At 41.0% G+C, this 24120-nt stretch overlaps 1 protein-coding gene across 1 annotated transcript in view; it reads right to left on the bottom strand.

Moving 5' to 3' along the window:
- Ide (Insulin degrading metalloproteinase) overlaps window positions 1-24120 on the bottom strand; it is a 644148-nt gene that overhangs the window by 555631 nt on the left and 64397 nt on the right. Inside the window, exons 3-4 of the mRNA XM_067140877.2 lie at window positions 13454-13661; window positions 1084-1253 (exon numbers count right to left, since the gene is read on the bottom strand). Of these exons, the coding sequence (XP_066996978.2) occupies window positions 1084-1253; window positions 13454-13661 (378 nt within the window). The remainder of the gene's footprint in view (window positions 1-1083; window positions 1254-13453; window positions 13662-24120) is intronic.

Raw genomic sequence — 24120 nt, 5'->3', positions numbered from 1 at the left:
TAAGTCATCTTATCTGTTTACCTAAGAATCCCTGTGCCTGAATTCCTCCTCTGTTACTGGCTTCTTATATCCGTAACTCATACCATCACAATTTATTGTGGGGCATTTTATTCTCCAATACATGCACTTGGTATTTACATATTTATCCTATCCGGCTCTTCTCAGTTATAATCCTATTTTCGATTAATTTCATCTTTCTTAACTGTATTACTTCCTTCCTTAATTACTCCATATGTATGCGAGTGCTAATCCCGAAACCTGGACACTCTTTTCTTTGAGGAAAAATTCCAAGCTGTTCAAATGTATAAATTTGGCTTCGGAAAATATCAAAATTTGCATTCATTTTAACGATGGTGCAGACCTTCGTTTCTAGGTAGTTGGTGGCTAAACGGTAAGTCGTGTTACGAAACAGATAGCACAATCGCCATTCAATTTCGAGAGATCTACAACTTTGATCCTTTTATTGTCATGGCTCGATTGTTGATACGTTCGATAGCGCTGCATTTCTCGACTATCAAATCTCTCCAACCCAATTGTGACTGGCATTAGGAAACTAGGGCTGTCTTTATAATGAAAACTCTCCAACTATACTGTGAATTGCGGTTGCCAAGTGAGCCTGCCATTATAGTAGAAACTTCTAAACTCTACTGTGATTAGCAGTAGGAAATGTGGCCTGCCATTATCAACAAAACTTCCCAATGCCTACCTTACATAGGAAATATAGTATGGCGTCCTAATGTGAACTAATGTGAAATTAAACTAGGTAAATTCTTGTTATTGGATGTTCTGTATGCTATTGATTATTTCATTAACCATCTCCAAACACGAGTACACACAATATTTTGGTTGACAGTAGTCTCTAAAGGGGATATTGTGGTTTAGCTCTATGCCAAACCCCCTTTGCTTTCAGGAAAGAAAATTGTATCATTTCTCTTTCAAAACTAGACAGCCACAGGATCAGAAGTATCTCCATAAGAAGCCTTCTTTCTAAATTTCCTGACTACCTGATATGGTATCAAACCCATATCCTTGTGGATGAAGCGTTAACATTATTAAGGATTTGTAAACATTCCAGAAGCTCACCTGTTCCAAATTTGTGATAAGCATGAGATTTCTTGGCAGTAGACCTGTCCAACTGTTCAAGCCTCCAATCTTCATTAGGAATATTCTTCTCATGTTCAGAGTTAACAGCATTCACTTCCCGTTCTGTTGCACTTTCAGTAAAAAGTGGGCATATGAAAAACTTGGAAAATCTGAAAGCATACAAGACAGAAAATTCAGGGTTATTAAAACGGGAAGCCATGATACACCACTACTAGGATGGCTGAGTGGGCTTTCAACCTGCTACTTCTCTTCTCAGTTGGGCTCCCCAGACTGAGTCCACACCTCTCATGAGCCTCAATCCAGTTTTAAATATGTGCTACAAGAGACAATCAATTCTAGTTCAACCAGGTGAGATGCTATCCTAAACCATGGCACCAGTTGGGATATATAAGTTTCTCCCTCAAGTTACTTTCAATCATATCTAGTTACCAATGCCATATGCTTAAAATAGTGTTAACTGCGATGTTCTTAAGGAGTTGCACTGCTACTCATTTTTCTCCCTTAAATATGTTCTTTGTCCAGTCATCAACTCAATCACACAATTACCTTAAAATGTTGGTTAACTGTACACTAGTTCCATCTTATAATCTTGGGGAATGGGAGCAAGTGTCCAACAAGTTGCATTCAACAGTCAGCTGATAAATCTGATCCAAAGGAAAAAGTACTTGTATAAATTAATTAAATGTAGATATATGTGAATATTTTCACTACTAGAATGAACAATGTGAAACTATAATCCACCATCTGAAATTAGCACAATGGCCTCATTTGCTTTTACATACTCTACTCTTTATCATCGCTTGTGAATAGAATGTGATTTCCAACACATGTAAGAGCCCTCACCAGATTGTGGGATACCCAGAAAAGGCATTGAATTCATACATTTCACAGGGTAACTCTCACCTTTGGGAAGCAAGCTGTTAGCCTCAGGGATGTTCAGTTTCGCTTCCTGGTTAGCTGAAAACCCCAGTGAACCTGTTTGGGCTTGTGTTGTGCTTTCCAGTCAGAAATGTATTCTCTGTTGAGAAGTAACATGAAGGGTGGTGAATACTTTTGTGTAATAGCCTACGGATAGAACATAATCATAAGAAGTTGAGTAGTGTGATGGCAAAAGTCTCAAATTGCTTACTAATGTAGACAAAATTAAAATCCTTAAAAAAGCGGACAGGCATCTGCACCTTTAAGTGTGTAGAGATGGCATGAATGTTAAATCTCGCTCCAACTCAAATCGGTCCAAACCAAAGCCGGGTATTGCTGAAGTACAGTCGCGTTCAAGATCAGTATCGTGCATGTTAAAAAAAGGAGATATGGATACAGAGAGGTAGAGGGCTAGAGTAACAAGGAGTAAGAATAGGGGAGGTAATTTGGAATGGAGGGGGGGGAGGATAAGTTATAACTAAATTGGAAAATAGGATTTGTGAATATTGAAGGGCTATTAGGAAAATTAGGAAATAAAAAGGTTAAGGAAGTAGTGCAAAGTTTCGATATTGTGGCACTTTTGGAGACTTGGCTTGAAACAGGGAAAGAGATAACATGGGACGGGTTTGTGGTTAAATATAAATACAAAAGAAAGGAGAGGAATAAGGGACACACCCCAGGAGGAATAGTAGTTATAATAAAGGAAGAAATTAGTGGACTAGTAGTGGATATTGAGACAGAGAAGCAAGAAGTTATCTGGATTAGATTTAATATGGGAAGGGTAGAGGGAAGGATGAAGAACGTAAGTTTAGCATTCGCATATTGCCACCCTAGGAGTTCCTTATACACAAATAAGCATTTTTTTAAAGAGTTATTGGTGGATACTAGTATGATAAGAGAGAAGTTTGCAGAAGATGACAATATGTTGTTATTTGGAGACTGGAATGCGAGAATATGGGAACAAAGTCCAGTTTATAGTAGAGAAGAAGGGAGGCTAATGATGAAAAGTAGAAGAAGTGAAAATAAAGCCACAAACAGTTATAGTGAGAAGCTCCTACAGGTGTGTGCAGCGGGGAATTTATATATTCTGAATTGATGGAAGGAGGGCGACAGTACTGGGAAACTGACGTATGTTTCAGAGCAGGGAGGAAGAGTGATTGACATAGTATTAAGCTCGGAAGATTTGCTAGACGAAGTTGTAAGGATGAAAGTAGGAGATTGGATTAAATCGCAACATTTTCCTGTGTGGGGGTTGTTAAAAAAGGGGGAGGAGAGGCACAAAAAGAAAGAGGTTAAGAAGAATGAATTAGGGAGAGGGTATATTAAATAAAACTGGACAGAGAAAGCGGAACAGGAATGGGATATGGTAGTAAAAGAAGAGTTACATTTACTAAAGTATGGATGGGAGGTTGCAATGGAGGAAAATAACACTGACAGAGCTTTGGAATTGCTTCTACATCCAATCAAGAGGATAGCACATATTGAAAAAGGTAGGAGGAGAAAAAAGAGAGAGGGGGAAGAATGGTTTAGTAAAGTGTTTAAGGGAATGCGAAAGAGGGTTTTGGGAGCGTTAGGAGAGTATAGGAAAAAAGGTGGGAGCTCAGAAAGAGAAGTTTTCTATAATTTAAGGAAAGACTACAAAAGGAAAATTCCTGAGATAAAAAAGTCATGGATGAAAGAACAAACAGAAGCAATAAATAAAGAGTATAGGATGAATAGTATGGAAAAAGTTTGGGAGAGAATAAACAGAATAGTTAAGGGTGGAAGGAGACTTGAGAAAACAAGTATTGAGGATGAGCAGTGGGTGAACTACTTTAGTGAACTACTCGGGGGGGAAGGGAGAGGAATGGTTGAGTGAGAAGAGGGATGAAGTGATTTGGAGGGATAAGGGAGTTTCAATATACGAACTGGACAAAGAAATCACAAAAGAAGAAACCTTGGGAGCAATAGGAGGAATCAGGGGTAGGTCAGCAGGGGGATGCAATGGTATCAACAATAAATTTTGGAAAGAAATTAGCAAAAATGGGACAATGATAGAGGGCATCGTGAAATGATTTAGTAAGATTTTTGATGGGCGTAAGTACCCTAAAGAGTGGGAAACAGGAGTTGTATGTCCAATATATAAGGTAGCAAAAACAGTATGAATAATTATAGGGGTATATCTCTGTTAGATTCCCTAAGTAAAATTTATACAGGGGTTTTAGCGAATAGATTAAGTGAATGGGCGGAAAGGAACAAAGTTTTGTTGGATTACCAAGGGGGATTTAGAAAAAGAAAAAGAACAGTAGACAATGGGAAGCATGCATAAAGTCTAGCAAATGCTTTTGCTACCTCCTTTGTAAGCATATGCTGGAATAAGTATGAATAAAATAATCTAGCAGTTGCTTTACTTACTGGTATTTACTTGCTAGCAAGCATTTGCTTAATTTTCCAGCAAATGCTGAATTCTACATGAATAAAACCTAGCATGTGCTAGTACTATGCAACCATTTGCTTAAGACTTACCAAGCCAGTCTCAGTTAGCTTGAAGTTTGTTCTGTGACAACTTAATGTTGTCTTCTGGTTGATTTAATGGCGCAAATTGTGAATATCCGACGCAGGAAACTGTATAATCCCAAACGGCGTAGTGATGAACGTGCATATAAACATTTGTATAGATTTAACGAAGAAAATGTTTAATTAATTTCGAGCTCTTTCTTGGGAGAAAGTGGCGAGACGCGTGGTGGTGCGTTAACATCGAAGGAACGAATGCAGATATTTCTTTGTTTTGTTGGCGATCCGGGTTTTCAAGTTGGGATAGGAGAAGATACGAGAGTGCATCAAAGTACTGTTAGTAGAACCATTGATTTCGTCAGCGAGAAAATTTTTCTAAAAGCACATCACTGGATAAAATTTCCGTCACGTCCACAAGAAATCAATATAGCTAAAGAGGAATGGCAGCAACGCTTTAACTTTCCTTGTGTGATCGGTGCTCTTGACTGTACACATGTACCTATTTTAAAGCCACAACTACACGGCGATGAATACATCAACCGCAAAAATTCCGCTTCTATCAATGTACAAGCAACATGCAATTCAAGCGAAGTTTTTACAAGTGTTGATGCTAGCTGGCCTGGTTCTGTACATGACAGTCGCATATTTAAGAATTCACGTGTGTAATGAAGGATTGCGAGACCATGCGGGACCTGCAATACTGTTGGGTGATTCAGGTTACGGGCTTGTACCTTGGCTGCCCGGTACACAAGAAGAAAATTACAATCGCGTGCATGCTCGTAACAGAGTAATTATTGAAAGATGTTTTGGCCAGCTGAAGAGACGTTTCCCTCTACTAGCAAACAAAGTCAGAATCTCTCTACAGAAAATTTCACGCATTATTATCTGTTGCTTTGTGCTGCATAACGTCTCTAAGCATTTAAGAGATGAGGACAATTTTGATAATGTTTATTCTGAAGAAAATGATGATGATGGTGCTGCTGATGGGGGTGAACAAGAATATGGTTATGATGACATGAGAAGACATGGTGCACAGAGAAGAAATGAAATCGCTAATATTTTGTTTCAACAAGTTGCTGTAAATTAACTATGAAAGTAGTGAAGCACTGTGATCTGGAAATGACAACATTTAACAGTTGTGTGGCTCGTGTTTTTCATTTAACTTATACTCTTACATCGTTATAAATGTATTTGTGATTCACTTCATCTTGTACGCTACTGTATCATTTCGCCTCAGTTGAATACAAATACCAACACTTATTTATCTGATTTTATGTTCCACACATCATTCAAACTGTATGTAGGTTTGTTCACTTAAGTTTGATTTTGAAACTAATTTCCGTTCTTCTACTTCCTGTTGTTGCATGCGAGCTAACTTAAGCTGTTCCAATAACACCAATCTCTGAAGTTCCATGTTCGAAAGTCTTTCCGTCTCCTCAGTCTCTGCAGCTAATTTTATTTTCTTGTACTTTCTTGGTGGTGGTGTCGTACTCTGTAGCGATATGCTATCATAATTGATATCAAGCTGCGTGTTCCTTACTTCCTCCTACAGCGCATCCGCCTGAAATGTTGATGAAATAGAATTACTGACCTTGATCTACAGATTAATAAAATGAACTCAACATCAAAGATTCATAAAAGAAAGAAATATGTTAGGCCTAATGATTATTTTTCTAATTAATACACAGCTTGCGGAGTGATGTGGTATTTCATCAATGAGTCCAGTAAAGTTTAATACCGGGCGAGTTGGCCGTGCAGTTAGGGCCGCGCAGCTTTGAGGTTGCACCCGAGAGATAGTGGGTTCGAACCCCAGCTCTGAATATGGTTTTCCGTGGTTTTCCATTTCACACCAGGCAAATGCCGGGGCTGTACCTTAATTTAGGCTACGGCCGCTTCATTCTCACTCCTAGGCCTTTCCTATCCCATCGCCACCGTAAGACCTACCTGTTTTGGCGCGACGTAAAGAAAATTGTTTTAAAAAATTAATTAATAGACATACCTGGTACACGAGTGAATGATGGATTTTGTTGTCCTTCCATTAAATTTAGAAGTTCCTCCTCCCATTTCTTCAACTGTATCTTCCTGTTTCCTGTAGTGTTACGGTCACTCTTCTTTTTCACTTCGGTCTTCATGTTATGGATCCTTTTTTTCACCTGATCTGCAGTGAATTGCCGCCCGAGATTCTTCTCACAACTCTCGCGTAACTGTTCAACAGCTTGTAATTTAGCTGTTTTCGTCGAAGGAGTTTGCGATATACTTAATAACACTGGTAACTGTTTGATCATTGAAATGAAGTGAAAATTTACGTCAATTTCTACATCTGTTTCTGATATCTCGGACATCGTAGAACACTGAATATGCACTGCAGGAAATGGAAACGAACTGCAAACACCAGTAACACCGAATACAAAATTCATAGGTTACGGCGGTCAACACGTGTTTCTATACTAACACATCGGCAACCACCATGCTTTGCGCGATTAGAAAATGCTAGTTAGAATATTCTAAGAAGTCAGCATATGCTGGAAAAACTTGCAGCAATTTCTAGTCAGCACAAGCAAAAGGTTATTCATATCAATTTAAGCAAATGCTTTTACTTGCCAGTATTTGCTGAAAGCATTTACTTTTACTTATTGCTTATGCTTGTAGAATGTTCTACATTTTTATGCATATGTCCCATTAAGTTCAAGTTCGTTTATAATTACCTTGGTGATCTCGTAATTTTTAGTGAAACCTTCGAGGAACACCTTCTCCATCTCAACGAAGTGCTTGAAAGACTGCGTAAAGCAGGTCTAACCCTCAAGGCATCCAAGGTTTCCTTCGCACAACCCCAAATGTCCTCCTTAGGACATATTGTGTCGGGGAGGGGTGTCTCAATCGATCAGTCTCGTACTGCCGCCATCCAGAATTTTCCCCCTCCAAAGGACGTCAAGGCTGTAGCCAGATTCATTGGCATGGTTAATTTTTTTCGCAAATTCATTCCCAATTTTGCTGAACGTGCAGCCCTATGAAATGCCTCGAGAAGAAAGGATGCCAAATTTGTGTGGGGTGATGTCCAACGCGAAGCCTTCATGGACTTGAAATCTGCCTTATGTAACGCTCCTGTACTGGCTATGCCAGACTTTTCTAAACACTTCATCCTTCAGACTGACGCCTCTTCCTCAGGCATATCCAGTGTTCTTTTTCAGGAATTTCAAGAAGGGCGTCGTCTTATTTCTTATGATTCACGTGCCCTGAATCCTGCTGAGCGAATTTATTCCATTTATGAGTTGGAAGCCTTGGCTGTTATCTTCTCTTTAGAACGCTTCAGAATGTACCTGGAACATCTTCCTTTCAATCTAAAAAACTGATAATCAGGCGTTGAGTTGGGTACTGGCCAAGCCGCAAAGGACCGGTCATCTAGCACGTTGGGCAGTGCGCATCTCAGCCTTCCAATTTGAAGCCCGCCACATTCGTGGCACTGAAAACGTTGTGGCTGATGGCCTCAGTAGGATGTTCAATCCAGGCAGCCCTGACCCTTAATCAGAGCCAGCAGACTCATCTCCCGAACAAGTATCAGCTTTTGTCAATGTAGTTCTCACTGACTCTCCCTTCCTTTTCAAGGATATAACCAAACATCAAGAGGACGATGCTGAGTTAAAAGCTATTATCGACAGGATTAAATCCAGTGAGCATGTTAAGCCCTACATCCTTAAGAATGGTGTCCTGTGTTGTCCTGCTCGCGGTCGCAGATACCCCAAAATTGTAATCCCAACTAACCTGGTCCCGGCTCTCTTCATATATTTTCATGAATCCCCAGTGGGTGGTCATCTGGGCGTTTTCAAAACGAAAGAGAAGATTCATAACCACTTCATTTAGAAATCCATGGTGAGTGAGATTCGTACCCTTGTCAAGTCCTGTAAGACTTGTAACATCAGTAAACCCGCCCCGAATACTCGTCTAGGTCTCTTTGTCTTCCGAGCAAGCTTCTCAACCAAAGGAAAGACTGTTCATGGACTATATCAGGCCCTTCCCGAGATCTCGGAATGGTCATCGTTTCATACTTGTGTGTGTTGACACCTTTTTGCGTTTTACGTGGCTGTTCCCCACTCGCATGGCTAACGCCAACACCACCATCTCGTGCTTGAAGCACATATTCGCTTCATTTGGATCCTCTCAATTTTTGGCAAGTGATAACGCAAGAGCCTTTACTTCTGCCCAGTTCCGGAATTTCTGTTTTATTTATCCATTGCTCATGTAACCACTATCCCATATTACCCGAAGCCAAATTATGCTGAGAGTGTGAATCGTAACCTGCGATCTGCCCTCATCGCTTATCACACCTCAGACCACTCCAAGTGGGATTCCTCACTAAATTGGTTGTCGTTTGCGTTTAAGACTGCTGTCCATGAAAGCCATAAGCAAACCCCTGCTTCGTTAATGTTGGCTTTTACCCCAAATTCTCCTCTATCTAACCTATGGTCAATTAATGATCTTCTGCCCGACGATGCCAGCCCAGAAAAGATCTGAGTTAATTGGCACCGTGCACGAAAGAACTTGAAGGTTTATTACGCTAAGGTCCAGTGGTAATTACAACCACAGGCGAAGACCGCACAAGCTCTCTGTGGGTGACCAGGTGTTTATTAAAACACACCCCGTCCGTAGTGCTGCGGACCATGTTATCAGTAAGTTGGCCCCCAGATTTCGAGGTCCCTGCACCATCTTAAAGTTCCTTACCCTGGTGACATTATTGGTGAGCGATCCCGAAAGGAAAAGGATTAGCAGAGTCCATCTCTCCCAGATCAAGGTACCTTAAGTCTGGTAGGGAAGGGTAAATACCATTGTTGGTGAACATGTAGATTTAGTTGTAAGCTATTTGTAAGAGTTTAGTTATAAGATAATGAAAAGTTTATTGTAAGGTATTTATAAGGTTTTAGTTATAAGGTAATAATAAGTTTTGTTGTAAGTTAGTTGTAAGTAATTGTGTAGGTAAATACTTTTGGTATCCTCTAGTGTATTGGATTTAGTATTATAAGTTAGGTAGGTTTTAGTTAGGATCACTCCTTGGAATTTATTCCCCTTAACTTTCAGGTTTAGGGTAACCTCCTATAGTTTCCTTCCACCCCACCGTAATCTTGTCAAATGAATTATAGATAGCAGTGCTTACCCCGGGGCTAGTGCCCTAAAATCCCTGGTGTGCGAGGGAGAGTCCCTACTGCATAATCATTGTTGTTGTTGTTTGTTGCTATTTCGTTTAACGTCGCACCGACGCAGATATGTCTTATGGCGACGATGGGATAGGAAAGGTCTAGGAAGTGGACGGAAGCGGCCGTGGCCTTAATTAAGGTACAGCCCCGGCATTTGCCTGGTGTGAAAATGGGAAACCACGGAAAACCATCTTCAGGGCTGCCGACAGTGGGACTCGAACCCACTATCTCCCGATTACTGGATACTGGCCGCACTTAAGCGACTGCAGCTATCGAGCTCGGTTGCATAATCATTAAGCCACCCTTTGGGTGACTGCGCAAGAACTCTGAACCCAGCAGCATACTTTTACCTCAAGTATTCCCCTGTCTGCTGCAGTTTGTTTATGTTACAGTGGCTGCAGTGACCAGCATCTCTTGACGGCAACCTGAAGTGCCAAGTTGGGAGGCACACTCTGTGCCTTGGGCACTACCATACCGCACCATGATCCTGTGACAAACGTCCTAGTGGAAGCAGTCGGAATGGACGGTGTCTCACCCATCTGCTTATCTGGTGCAAGATACCACTTGACTGCAATTTGCATAGCTACCTGGGTTGAACTGAAGTTGAATGGAGGCTGGCGGCAAGCGGCTGTGTCGGCAGCCGCATCATCAGCGAGAACCTGTGGCCTAGCTGTGCTGTGACTGGTGTGGAAAAGTGGTGCAAAATACTTAGTCCATAACTCGCCTAATAGGAGGCTTTGAACGCTGTTTAGCAACAAAGTGAGAAGTTCCTGGATGACTAACATTTGGCAGAAAGAATGTGTGTACATCCTTTGGTGGACTGTCTAGAAATTGACAAAGCAATTGTGAATGGTCCAGAAGGCATTTTGAAGGGTAGTGTGACTATCCATGTGGACTTTCATGTGATATTTATGAAATAGATGGATCTATGAACATCTTTATTATTTTTAAAAAATTATCGGTAACCATAAACTCCTGGCTACTGAAAGGACCTTTGATGTAGCGACAGTTTGTTTTGTATGTTATCAGAAAGTCTACTTCAAGAAATCGTGTGTGTTAGAGTAATGTACCCTTACTATCTGTACTGTGTGAGAACGTTTTATCGCTTTCTCCCCAGTGATACTATGTTAATGGTCGAGCGTGACTCAACTTTTGGGGGGAGGAAGATGTCACGGGTGAACAATGTAGTGGAAGTGGAAAATGTTTATTGAAGACTTTAATTGTAAAGTGTGGTAATATGTTTTATTTGTAACGACCTAACCTGTATAGTGTAATATTTGTAACATACGTATTTGTAAATAGTAGATTTCAGTTCTGTACTTACTGGAAGTATCTAGAAAATTGTTACATGAATTTTTGAACAGGGTGTGTTGCCTTTTGTTGGTTATGTGTTCTAGAAGGCATTTTCTAACTATTCTGGAAATGGAAGATCCGCGAACGTGCGCATTCGAGAAACTTATTTAAAGTTCGCGACTGTAAGTAGGAGTTGTGATTGGTCAATCTAGGTGGCGATAGACGGACTCGTGCATTCTGATTGGCTACTCCAAGGCCAGGGTTTACCCTTGTATAGAGTGCGAGGCAGCATTTCGTCGTCTTGTCTTGGCCTGGTCTGCCTTAGTCCGTCTGAAGTTTTACGTCGTGTGCGACGCCTCGCTAACAGGATGGGCCACCTTCGGGTAAGCACTCTTGCATTCCGTTCCGGCTAAAATTTCCGTAATGTTCGGTTGCTATTTAGTATAGGAGTCTGCCCTAGCCTAACCTAGATTCGTCAAATTAATTATTTATGACGCCTTAGCTTTTCAGCTGGGCTTGCCTGTTTGTTTTCGAGGCATTCCCATTTCTTGTTTCACTAAAATATGTAGATTGTAGTTTAATATATTTACCTTGCGGTTTGCCTCTAGTAGTTCAGTGTCACTTGATGTACGCTAGAGTTTTGGAGAGTACGTTTAATTCACTGTAATTTGCATTGTACAACTGGATTTGTAACTAGATGTATAGTTGGTTTGAAAATTTGAACTTGTACGAAGGTATTATCAAAGAATCTCCAAGTTATGTGTACCACACAGCATATAGTTCGTAAGTTGCAAGTTGGGGGATTTTGTTCGGAATGTATTTGTAAAATCCTTTTGTAAATAATATTTTCCTAATTTAAGGATCACGGTTGATTTATTTCAGAACCTGCAATCTAAGCCATGCCCATGCCCTCGGTAGGTCCTAGCTGCTTCCAAGTTCCTGCTTTATTGTCGACTAGTTGGCCCTACTGATATTTATGTATGTTGTTGTCGGCGGAGATCCGCGAAGTTGCTGCTGATGTTTCGCTGAGTATGTAGTGATTTCTGGTATTGTGTAGTTGCTCTTACCTTCCCCCCTTTATGGTGTTTGTGCTTTGTTTTGTGTAACCACTGTATTAAAGGTTACACACTGATTTCTTTCTATTGTGATGTACTTCAGAATTACGTTCCTAGATAGTACTAGCATGTTTACACGCCAATGTTTTTATCCGAAGACCATTTCGTCCATGTATATTTTTCTTCTAAAGCTGGTGATCTTGTTCATGAAATGAATGCTACTGAGCAAGGTAAGAGGAAAGAATTCTGCAATTTCTTTTTGATAGTGGTAATGAAGATAACTCAGAATTATCTGATAGTAGTTTTAGCAGTGATACTGAGTCTGAGAATTGTGACTCCGCTCATGAAAACTATAGTGAGGATGAAGATAACGCCCTATATAACCTCACCACACTGAACAATTGGAACTGGAATTTGGCCAGTAATATTCCGAAAGGCAATGCAGGTACATAAAAGGGTACAATGAATTGTACTTCTACTTGCTGGATGTGACATTGTAATAATAATAATAATAATAATAATAATAATAATAATAATAATAATAATAATAATAATATTTGCTTTACGTCCCACTAACTATTTTAACAGTTTTCGGAGACGTTGAGGTGCCGGAATTTAGTCCCGCAGGAGTTCTTTTATGTGCCAGTAAATCTACCGACACGAGGCTGACGTATTTGAGCACCTTGAAATACCACCGGACTGAGCCAGGATCGAACCTGCCAAATTGGGGTCAGAAAGGCAGTGCCTCAATCGTCTGAGCCACTCAGCCCGGCAATGTGACATTGTAGAATTCTAGCTACATACATGACATGCTGAGCGCAAGGAAAAAGAGAATGAGCTTCTCATCATTCCGGGTCAATGTTGCAGAGCAAATTCAGGAAGATGTAACCCTTCCTGATTATGCCACTAGAGGATGATCATTTCAGATAGCACACCAGTGAGACTACAGGGAAAGCACTGGGGTCATTTTCCTGAGAAGATTGCTCCTGCAGCAAATAAATCAGTCCCATCAAGGAGATGCAGAGTCTGTTTTGAGCATGGAATCCAGAAGGAATCCTGCTTTGAGTGCAACAAATACAAAGTTGCCCTACATGTGGACGGATGTTTGTAGGAAGTTAAACTGTAACCCAAAATGATGCAGTATGCTTTTGTAACCATTTTAGCATCCATAACTTAAAATCTGAAAAATAATCCCATTCCAAGGTACCTTTTTCAAGGAAAATAATTGCATGGCAATGGGTTAACAATTTCAAGGCAAGATGCGATGAAGCAATGGAAATGAACAAACTAGAGTAAGTGATTTATGGAGGCATTTTGTTGTTTCATAGAGGCTTGAAGACTGATGCTGAAAGACAGAACAGTCAAAAATGAATAAACAAATGAATGAATGAATTAATTACAAACCTTTCAAGAGCTCCACTTAAATGCTCAGGCAATATATCGAAATAGTAGTTTGTCTGGTCTGCTGAAGTTGTTGCATTGCCACTTCCTCCATGCTCAGACAAAAATTTGTGGTACTCATTCTCTTCCGGATAACGCTCAGTGCCCAGAAAAAGCATATGCTCACAAAAATGAGCCAAGCCTGGCAATTCATCAGGATCAGACATATGACCTGGAAAAAGAAATAGAAAGGTTCTCAGCAAAGTTCATATTTAATCAAATTAAATCAAATCAACAGAAGCATTCACAATTTTTACATATTTTCATACAATATTGAAGAGCTACAAAGAAGACACTAGGAGACTATATTTACCTTTCAGAAACGATAAAATCTACAAAATATAAAATAGCAGTGGAATATGGATTCAGAAAGACATTCCCAGATAAAAACATGACCAGAATTGGTGTATAAACTGAATCTAAGGTCATCTAAAGTAAGCAGATTGCTTTGGCAATGATATCAACTCCATTGCAAATGAGCTCTTATGTGTGCAGAAGTGAGCAGGTCTCAGGCAGCAAGATTTTAGCTGAAACTTGGTGTTCAGGACCTCAGATACACGGTTCATTTAAAAAAAAAAAAAAAAAAAACTCACGATATGGCAAGGCCACACATTCTACAAGCAGACATTGCCCAAATACATCTTGCACTTATTACCGGAGATCAGATTTAACAAGTTGCAAGTCATGGCTATCTGCTTCTTGTCCCTTGGTTTTGTGGGGGGAAAAAAAAAAACCTTTGTTTTGTTTCTTGTTTTCATACATTCTTGTAATACTACTTTCTGAATACACAGTCGTAGAGTGTTGACTCATGAATCATGGTTCTTCAACCTGGAAAACGACACTGGATTTTTGAAAGGCAGAAAGAATTCCATTTGGTTCTACATATTGCTAGTGGCACATCAAAACTCGGCAACACAAATCACACAGAGTTCCAATATATATGCCGGCTGAGGAAAGCAGAATGTGATAACTGATGCACAGGCAGTGTAAATGGCATCAAATCTATATGCCATCACACAGAAGCTGAGATCTTTTGATTAGTACTACAAGTATTACAATTACTATTAACATCATCATTATTAATAATAATATACTTTCATAATAAAGTAAACTGGCCTGTGAAAGGGCAATTCCTAGATCTCAAAATGATTCAAAATTCACAAATAAGAAAAATATATATAACTGGTATTCGTATGTGAATAATTACTATTTAGAAACAAATACAAGTGCAAACTGAGGCTGCATTCGAGAAATAAGTTTAGTTTATGAAGAAGTGTTCAACTTGTGAAATAAAGCTGAACCTACAGTAGATATTATTAGGCCAATAAAGATGGCTAAATTCATAAATATGAGATTCATTGATTTGTAATTGTACAGGGAGGTACACCTGAACGCCGCGCATTCAAAATTAGCGCCTAAATGAACTCCTCTATTGGTCAAACAGTGCACTCTGGTTCAACGTGGAAGAACTTATAATTTAAAGAAGTTTTGTATTTCTAGGTTTTTGTAACTGATCTATGTTCATTTATTTTTGGGTTGGCAATACTTCCTTTTTCTTTCCACCAGTTTTGAATCTGGCTAATGAAAAATTTCTGTAATTAATTTTCAACCTTCTTGTTTGATTTTGAGTGTTACTTTTGAACTAAACCAATAAAATTAAGAGGGTGTGTCCTGATTAGTCTTGAATGATCTCGAACCTTCCCTGAAGGTATATAAACTACGGCTTTTCATGTTTCCTGGCCAAATGATCGTCATCTTTCTGAGTGTCTGTGTTTAAGCAGGAGGCGAGCGTCCTCTTTCGTTAGCAGCTAGAATATCTACAAGGTAATGGCCACATAACTTCATTCTTTCTTGCTACCTCCGCAAATTATTCCGAGGGGAAGGTCCGAATCTTTATTTATGTAACAAACTTTTCTAAAATGTAAATCTTCTTTCGGCTAATGTAAAAACGTCATGAAATCCTTAATTGTAAATTGGGGATAGAGAGTGAGTTACTCTCTCGAGCTCCCGTTCATCTTAGTTTGAGGTGCCTGCGATTTAGCAACCATTTTTCCTGTAATGTATTACCGTTACTTCCATGCGAGCCACCTCAAGTAGCTTGGAATTAGCCCCTGTTCCATTGGCCTAGAGCCCTGTAGGTTTTTAATATTTCATTATCTGGAGTACAGTGTACGCCTCCATTCAGTTTGTGTTCGGGCCGTTTATTTAACCTGTTCTTTGTCGCAAAGGCCCTGTAGGTTGGGTACTAGATACCCCTGTATAAAATTATTTTCTATTTGAAAGTGGTGCCTTGAGAGGCCAGAGATTGCAAGTTTTGATGTTGCCTTGAGTAGGCTGGAAGAAACTGAGAGCCTGTAAGCTCCTTTCAAAGTTTTGTAATAGTAAAGTGTGCCTTTGGGAGGCTATATGTATGTAGTAATTTAGGGAGCAAGTGCTCTTGAATTAGGGGATTTCTGCCCTTAACTAAATAATACCTCTTCCATTTGTAAAACTGTAAAACTATGGGCTTGAAGCCCAGAATCTGTAAAAATCACTCATCTTGGACTTTCCTAGTCTTGTTTCAAGATTGCTTTTGTACCTGACATATTGTTATTTGTTGAGTTGTTGTTTTTTTTTTTTTTTTTTGAAGAAATATAACCTTCCGTTCAAGTTTTAAATTAATTTTGATATTTTAGATAGACCCATTCACCCCGGCAACCTTTTTTCACCTCTTTGTTCTCCACGGGTAATCCCGTAACAAGTTGGTAGCAGAGCGTGGTTGAATGGGTCCCAATTAAGCCCTTTTTGATGGCTCGACATAGGATCGCGCCGAACTCTAAGAATTTTCTCGGTCGCTGGAATTATTTCTTCTAAATTTGTACATTTTCTATCATGTCTGGCCCTCGCGAAGTCCTCCACCCCGGGTACTTGCGCAAGGAGGAATTAATTTATGAATTACTCATTAGAAACATACAATCTGGAGGCACGGTTATGGCAGATACAGCCAAACTTAAAGAATCCCTAGATTTGCCAATTAGTATCCCAATTCTGGGAGAAAAGGAAATTGATGAGGCTCTCTCCACAATCACTGACAACACCCCCGAGCTAGCATCTGTAGTAAGTTTTTTGAAGTGAATGATCCTTCTGCTAACCAACTTAAGAGAGTAGAGGCTAGACTGTTCCATTTTTATAACAGGGTTAGCAATCTATACTCTCTAAAGTTAAAAGAAGATCATGCTAAGGAGGCTAGTAATCTTGTTGAACACCTTTCTAAAATGTCAAATAGAGTTAGTCAATTGTTGACTGGGGCAGCTGCTCCCAAATCCGATCAAGGCCCTTTAATCAACTTGCCTGCTGAAGAGGGTTCTTCCAAGATGGTAGAAAGTAGAAAATCTGTGGCAACTCAACAAACTTCTGCCCCGTTAGAAAAACGAGTCTGATCGTTGTACAAAAATTCCACAGTTCTTTTTGAACAATGCTGTGTCTGACGCTTCTCAACCATCTAGGTCATTACCAATTATGTCACCCTGTTTCAGTAGTCTGCCCCATCCACTGGCTATGTTGCTTAGGGGATTTTCAAAATTTTCAGTAAATTCCACTAATGATGTCATTTCATTTCTCAGGTTTTTAGTTGAATTTTAGGATCACGCACTAGTGTTTTCCCTCTCACTCTCAAATTCTTCAAATCATGTATCCATATTCAGTAGGCGTCCTCTCGGACAAAATAGTCAAGGCTATATCTGATAGATCATCCATAGAAGACTTCCACGCCCACCTTTTGGCTAATTTCATTCCGGCTAGGGCAATGTCCTCCTTAATACAGAAGTTTTATTTTAGGGTACAACATCTGGATGAAAATCTTGCGGACTACATCCAAGATATCAAATTTTATACCCGAGTGTTCGCTCTGCATTTTTCTGAAGACCAAACAGTGCAAACTATTGTTGAAGGTATCTCACCACCTTACAGATCTTATTTATGTTTCGAGTCTCGCCCCCAAACCTTGGCAGAATTAGAGGCTATGGCTGTCTCAGCCGAAGGAGTGCGGTATGCCGACACCTTAAGAGTTGCGAAGGAACCCCCTCTGTCTTCTAATAATTTTCAGCCTTCACCTCGCCGACCTTTCACCACCCGTAAATGCTACGCTTGTGGGTCGACGGAACATCTATGTAATAAGTGCTCAGTGATAACATTGAGTGGGACAAAGAATGGAGCAGGGTCATCACAAGGATGTTTCAAATGCGGCTCTTTTACTCATCTAGTCAAGAATGGCCCTGATGCCAATAGCACGCCCTCCTGCTCAACTTCTAGTGCAACCTCCGCGAACTCCAAAAAAAGGAAGCGACTAGTATCATCGGCTGAGTCGGCAGGGTCATTTTCACCAGGACCCTGTTAAACCCAGCGAAAACACTGGTAAGGATAAAGGTTCTTCTAATCTATCATTTGAAGGTCCTAAAAATGCCTCAGGATTGCGGCGGAGACCCCCACACTTGTACCGTTTCTTAAAATTGAATTGAATAGTGAACCGGTCACTGCTCTATTAGACTCGGGAAGTGCATGTTCTATTATTTCGGCTGAATGGTATTCCAAATTACAGACTAAGTTTCCTGAATATTGTTCATCTTCGGTACAATGCGTTTCGGCTAATTCCTCTCCATTAGAAATTTTAGGTTTCATCCTTGCCAAAATTCATATTTCTAAATTTACCTGGAAAATAAAATTATTTGTGTCTAAGCACTTGTCTTGCTCCGTAATATTAGGAGCGGATTTCATGTCTTCTACTGGTCTGGTGCTCGACATTCAGAGCAAGTCGTGCACTTTCAAATTTGCTAATAATTGTAAAATTCCCTTGCTCAAATGTAATTCTGTGTCATGTTCATCTGTTTCGCCTACCCAGGATGAGATGTTGTTAGACCGTAGAGACATCTACCTGAGGAGCAGGCTGAAAGTATTCGTAAACTGTGTCAGTCATTTCCTGATGTATATTCCGATACTCTTGGTGTTACTGACCTTATAGAATACAAGATTGAGGTTACGGATTCAATCCCAGTTAGGTTTTACCTTATAGGCTGTATCCACCTAAAATGAAGGCTCTTAAGGAAATCATCGATCAAAACTTAAAGGATGGTATTATTCGACCCTCTAAGTCGCCTATTTTTCTGGTGCCAAAACTCCAAGGTGGCTTCAGGCCTGTGATCGATTATAGAGCTTTAAATCAGAAGGTGGTGTTACAATCTGTGCCTCTTCCCGACCTTCACTCTTGTTTTTCATGGTTTCGGAAAGCTAAGTTCTTTACCATCTTAGACCTTAATCAAGCGTACAACCAGATCCCTCTAGCTGAAGAATCGAAACATCTAACAGCTTTTGCCACGGATTGGAACTTGTATGAGTACAACCGCGTGCCTTTCGGTCTCCCCACGGGGGGGGGGGGCAGCTGTTCTCACGAGACTGCTAGACAGGGTCTTCTCCGACATCAAATTTGAATACTTGTATCACTAGCTTGATGATGTCGTATTTTCTGAGACCTTTGAAGGACACCTAGATCAGCCCTGTCCATGGCGCCTGAGGTGCCCTTTTATGGCGCCCTTCGCAATTAATTTCCAAATTAAATTTTACTTAATATTTGAAAACAATACTTTTGCATTTCAATAAATATGCTTACTTTTCTCTTAAAAAATACCGTCCAAGTCAGGAAATTTGTTATATCCGTACCTCCAAATACACAAAGAGCTTTGAGTAAGCCATAAATGTGATCTAGGCCTAACTGACTCGTGTCCGCAATTAGTGATAGAAGAAAGGTTCAGAAAGAGAGCTATTCGACACTGAAGTAGTTGAGACAAAGGGAAATCCTCCACAAACCTCTCACTTTGGGGGGGGCTAGCGCCAGGTATAAGGCCCTCTCTACTAGGCAAATATAGCCGCATATTTATTCTGCCAAACAGAACCGCTTCCTTATGATTCACTTTATTGCAATGCCATAAACTACCTACCATGACAGAGTTTCACCAAGACGACAATGGGACACCCAATTTACCCACAAAGTAACTTTAATCCCAACAAAGCTGTGCCGTACACTATGAACAAACGATTTATGAAAGTCTTGCAATTGGAATGTTCCCAGTTCCTAGCTCTCATGCGAACATTCAGTATTACTTGTGAGCTTACGCAGGGCTTATGGAATACGTTGGGATAAGTTGTACATTCAACATGTTTCGTGTGCTTTTTATCATTAAATTATTCAGTTTATAATCAGTTATATTTAAACATAACTCTTCTTAACATGGCTAAAAGGCAAAGAAATTATAACTTTAACAGTGAATGGGAGGACCAGTTTTGCTTTATTAAAAACAAAGGAAAGTCTATGTGTTTATTGTATAATGCTAGCGTGTCTGTTCCTAAAAGAAGTAATGTACAGCGACATTTTTGACTAATCACAAAAAATTTGACAGTGAATTACCTGTTAATTCTGAACTAAGAAAACACAAAGTGAAAGACCTAAAATCTAAATTAGCATTGCAACAATGTGTGTTTAAGAAGCCAGTTCAGCAAACGCGTAACGTGACAATAGCTTCTTACAAAGTTTGTTACGTCCTAGCTAAAAGGAAAAAAGCTTTCAGTGATGGGGAAGTAGTGGAAGAAGCTATGCTAAATGCCGCTGAATCTCTGTTCGAATCTCACAAAGATAAATCTGAATTGATATCTTCAATCAAAGGACTTCAGTTGTCTCACCAAACTGTTGCTAGGCGGGTTGAACAGATTTCTAATAATATGGAATCTCAATTACATCAGGATTTGAAATCGTGTGAACATTTTTGACTCCAGTTTGATGAAAGTGCTGATATGTCTGACACTGCTGAGTTGTATTTGCTAGAATGGTTTTTAATGATTTTACAGTAAAGGAAGAATTTGTCAAGCTATTGCCACTTCATGAACATACTAGGGGAGAAGACATATTTAATGCTTTCGTTAAATTCACCCAAGAGAGTAACTTATCACACAAGAGAGTAACTTACAACTGTCAAAGCTTGTCGCTATAACAACAGAAGGGGCACCGTCTATGAGACTGGTAGATGATGATGATGATGATGATGATTGTTTTAAGGGGCCTAACATCAAAGGTCATCGGCCCCTAATGGAACGTGATGGACGACATGATACATGATATTTAAAATTTTTAAAATGTATCCACTGACAAGAGTTAAAAAATATGGTGATGAAAAAATGAGTATGAGGTTAAAACAGCAGTGGATCTAATTCGCAATGCCTTATTTCTAATAAAATAAAAGAAAATAGAGGGAGAAAAGGAATAAGGCATTGACTGCTGGTGCATATATATACTTCATTTACATTAGACGTTAAAATAACACATTAAAATACGCAACACAAACTAAAATGAAGTCAATAGGTTAAAAGCGCAATTGAAACAAATACACGAAGACAAAGGACATCACTAGACACGGTAAAACAGACCACTATCCCTCATAAAGCGGATGACGAGGTCTGCTGACTGCTCATCATCTCGCAAGATAAGGAAGATGGTATCCGGAAGGTTAAGACTACAGCGAAGATCGACCAGGTCCATACACTCCGTAAGGATGTGTACCACGGTAAGATGGTCGCTGCAGGTACACACCGGAGGGGGTTCTCCTTTCAAAAGATGCGACTGAGTTATGATACCGTGGCCGATCCGAAGACGACGTAATACCACGGCTTCCCTTCGCAAAGCCCGAAGGGAAGTCCTCCATACCTTCGTTGTTCCTTTTATCGCTCTCAGCTTATTGGGAAGTGGAATGGCCTGCCACTCCATCTCCCAATGAGACATGACCAGATGTCTCAGCAGAGAGCGAATATCACTTGCTGGAACCTTGAAAGGCAACGGGGGCAGTGTAACTGCCTCCTTGGCAGCCCGATCTGCTAACTCGTTTCCCTCGATGCCCATGTGGCTTGGGAGCCACAGAAACGTAATTCTGGTGCCAGCATCCGAACACACGGCCAGCAGGTCCTAGATCCGCTGCACCAGAGGGTGCCGAGGGAAACAGGTATCAATAGAGTGGAGTGAACTCAAGGAGTCAGTAAACACAAGAAAGTGACGGCGTTCACTGTACAGTGCGTACCGCAAAGTTCTACAGATAGCATAGAGCTCTGCTGTGTACACACTACAGGTTTCCGGAAGAGCGAAAAGAAACCTATCATTGTCGACAACGAACGCACAGCCCACCTTCGTGTCCGTCCTTGAACCATCCGTGTAGACGACGACTGAGCCTGGATAGCGGCCAACAACGGACAGGAAGAGCCTCCGATAAATCGAAGTGTCCATGTTCTCCTTCGGGCCAGTGTGTAGGTCTAGGATTATTTCAGGTCACCGTACTACCCACGGAGGTACCCCACTTGGTTGTCTGACAAGGCAAGGAACCGAAGGTACGTCAAACAATCTGTAACTGCTATCTAAACGTATTCCAACCAGCCGCGTTGCTCGGGGACGAGTGGCGTACAGCAAACGGTTGCCATTGTTGAAAACGCTAGAATAGCTTGGATGAAGTGGCACCTGTTGCAAATTAGCAGCATAGGTAAGAAGCAGTTGCTGGCGCTTCAGGTGTAAAGGCGGCACACCAGACTCAGCGAGCAGGCTAGCTATGGGGCTTGTACGAAAGGCTCCCGTCGCCAACCGAACCCCACTGTGGTGAATGCTGTTTAGCTTCGCAAGAACGCTTAGTCTTGCTGAGCCATATGCTGCACTGCCGTAGTCTAGGCGAGATAAAGTATGTGCCCTATAGAATCGTAGGAGCACCGCGCGGTCAGCCCCATAAGAAGTGCTGCTAAGAAACCTGATGATATTAAGCTTCGCAGCACATTGCACTTTCAACTGCCGCACATGTGGCTCCCACAATAATTTATTATCGAAAAGGATCCCAAGAAATCTGTGTCAACTACAGGGATAGCTACATTTCCTAAATAAAGTTCAGGAGGAGGGTGAAGAGAATGTTGGCGACAAAAGTGGACAACACAGGTCTTTGTGGTGGAAAAACGAAAGCCACGTTCTAAGGTCCACTGCTCCACCCTCCTAATAGCTTGCTGTAACTGTCGCTCTGCGACTGCCATACTGCACGAGCTATAGTGCAGAGCAAAATCATCCACATATAGGGATGGTATTACGGCTGGACCAGCAGCAGCAACAATACCATTTATGGCAATCGCGAACAGAGTGACACTAAGAACCGATCCCTGTGGGACACCATTTTCTTGAACGTGGTACTGCGAATATGTCCTCCCTACTCGGACACGGAATAGACGGAGGGACAAAAAATTCACAATAAATACCGGCAAGTTACCTCGGAATCTCCATTGATGCAGGACTGAAAGGATACCATATCGCCAGGTGGTGTCGTAGGCCTTCTCCAAGTCAAAGAAGACAGCTACCAAGTGCTGTTTGCGGAGAAACGCATCCTGTATAGAGCTCTCCAGGCGTACGAAGTGGTCTGTGGTGGATCGAGCGGCTGGAAAACCACATTGGTACTCAGACAAGAGTCCTTGTTTCTCCAGACACCACACGAGTCTGCGATTTACCATCCTCTCAAATAGCTTACACAGGCAGTTTGTAAGACAAATCGGTCTGTAACTTCCTGCATACTTAGGATCTTTGTCAGGCTTGAGGACAGGGATGACGATGCCCTCTCGCAACTGAGACGGAAAATCACCCTCTATCCAGATTCGGTTGAACACACGAAGGAGATATAGTAAACTATCATCACTAAGGTGTTTCAACATCTGGTTATGGATGTTGTCCGGTCCAGGAGACGTGTCCTTGCAAAGCGCTAAGGCGCTGCGGAGTTCCCACTCCGTAAAGGACACGTTGTAGTCCTCTGAAGCTTGGGTGGCAAAACTAAGGTGATGACGTTCTGCCTCACGCTTCAGAGGGAGGAAATCAGGATAGTAATTCCCGGAGCCAGAGACATCCGCGAAATGACTAGCGAGATGGTTAGCAATCGCGACGGGATCAGTGGCGACACTGCCTGCAATGGAAATTCCCGGTACACCAGTTGATCCTTGAATACCCGAAATTCATCGAAGTTTCGTCCACACTTGAGATGATGGAGTATGTGACGTCATGGACGACACATCTCTCTCCCATGAAGCCTGCTTACTTTGTTGAATAAGAACTCGCGCCTTAGCGCGGAGTTTCTTAAATGTTACCAAGTTGGCCACAGTAGGCTGTCGACGGTAACGTTTATGAGCACGGCGGCGTTCTTTGATGGCTGCTGCTATTTCATCGTTCCACCAAGGAACGAGTTTTCGACGAGTAGTCCCCGAGAAAAAAGGAATGGACTCCTCAGCAGCAGCAAGAATAACTTGGGTGACGTAAGTTATTTCTTCGCCGACGCTTCGCCTGATATCGTCATTAAAGACAGCTAGTGATGTGTACTTTGGCCAATCAGCATGTTTTGGTATCCATCGAGGGGGAGCCTCGACGGATTTATGTTTCAACAAAGTAAGGATGATGGAAAAATGGTCACTGTCACAGAGATCATCGTGTGTATGCCACCAAAACAGTGGAACCAACATTCGGCTGCATAGACTTACGTCGATGCGAGAATATGTGCCGTAACGCACACTAAAGTGAGTTGGTTCCCCCGTGTTCAAAATACATAAATCCA

Source organism: Anabrus simplex, chromosome 2 (genome assembly GCF_040414725.1).
Source record: "Anabrus simplex isolate iqAnaSimp1 chromosome 2, ASM4041472v1, whole genome shotgun sequence".
NCBI lineage: Eukaryota > Metazoa > Arthropoda > Insecta > Orthoptera > Tettigoniidae > Anabrus > Anabrus simplex.
The sequence above is the reverse complement of the archived record's forward strand: the minus strand, read 5'-3'. Positions and strand labels throughout refer to the sequence as shown.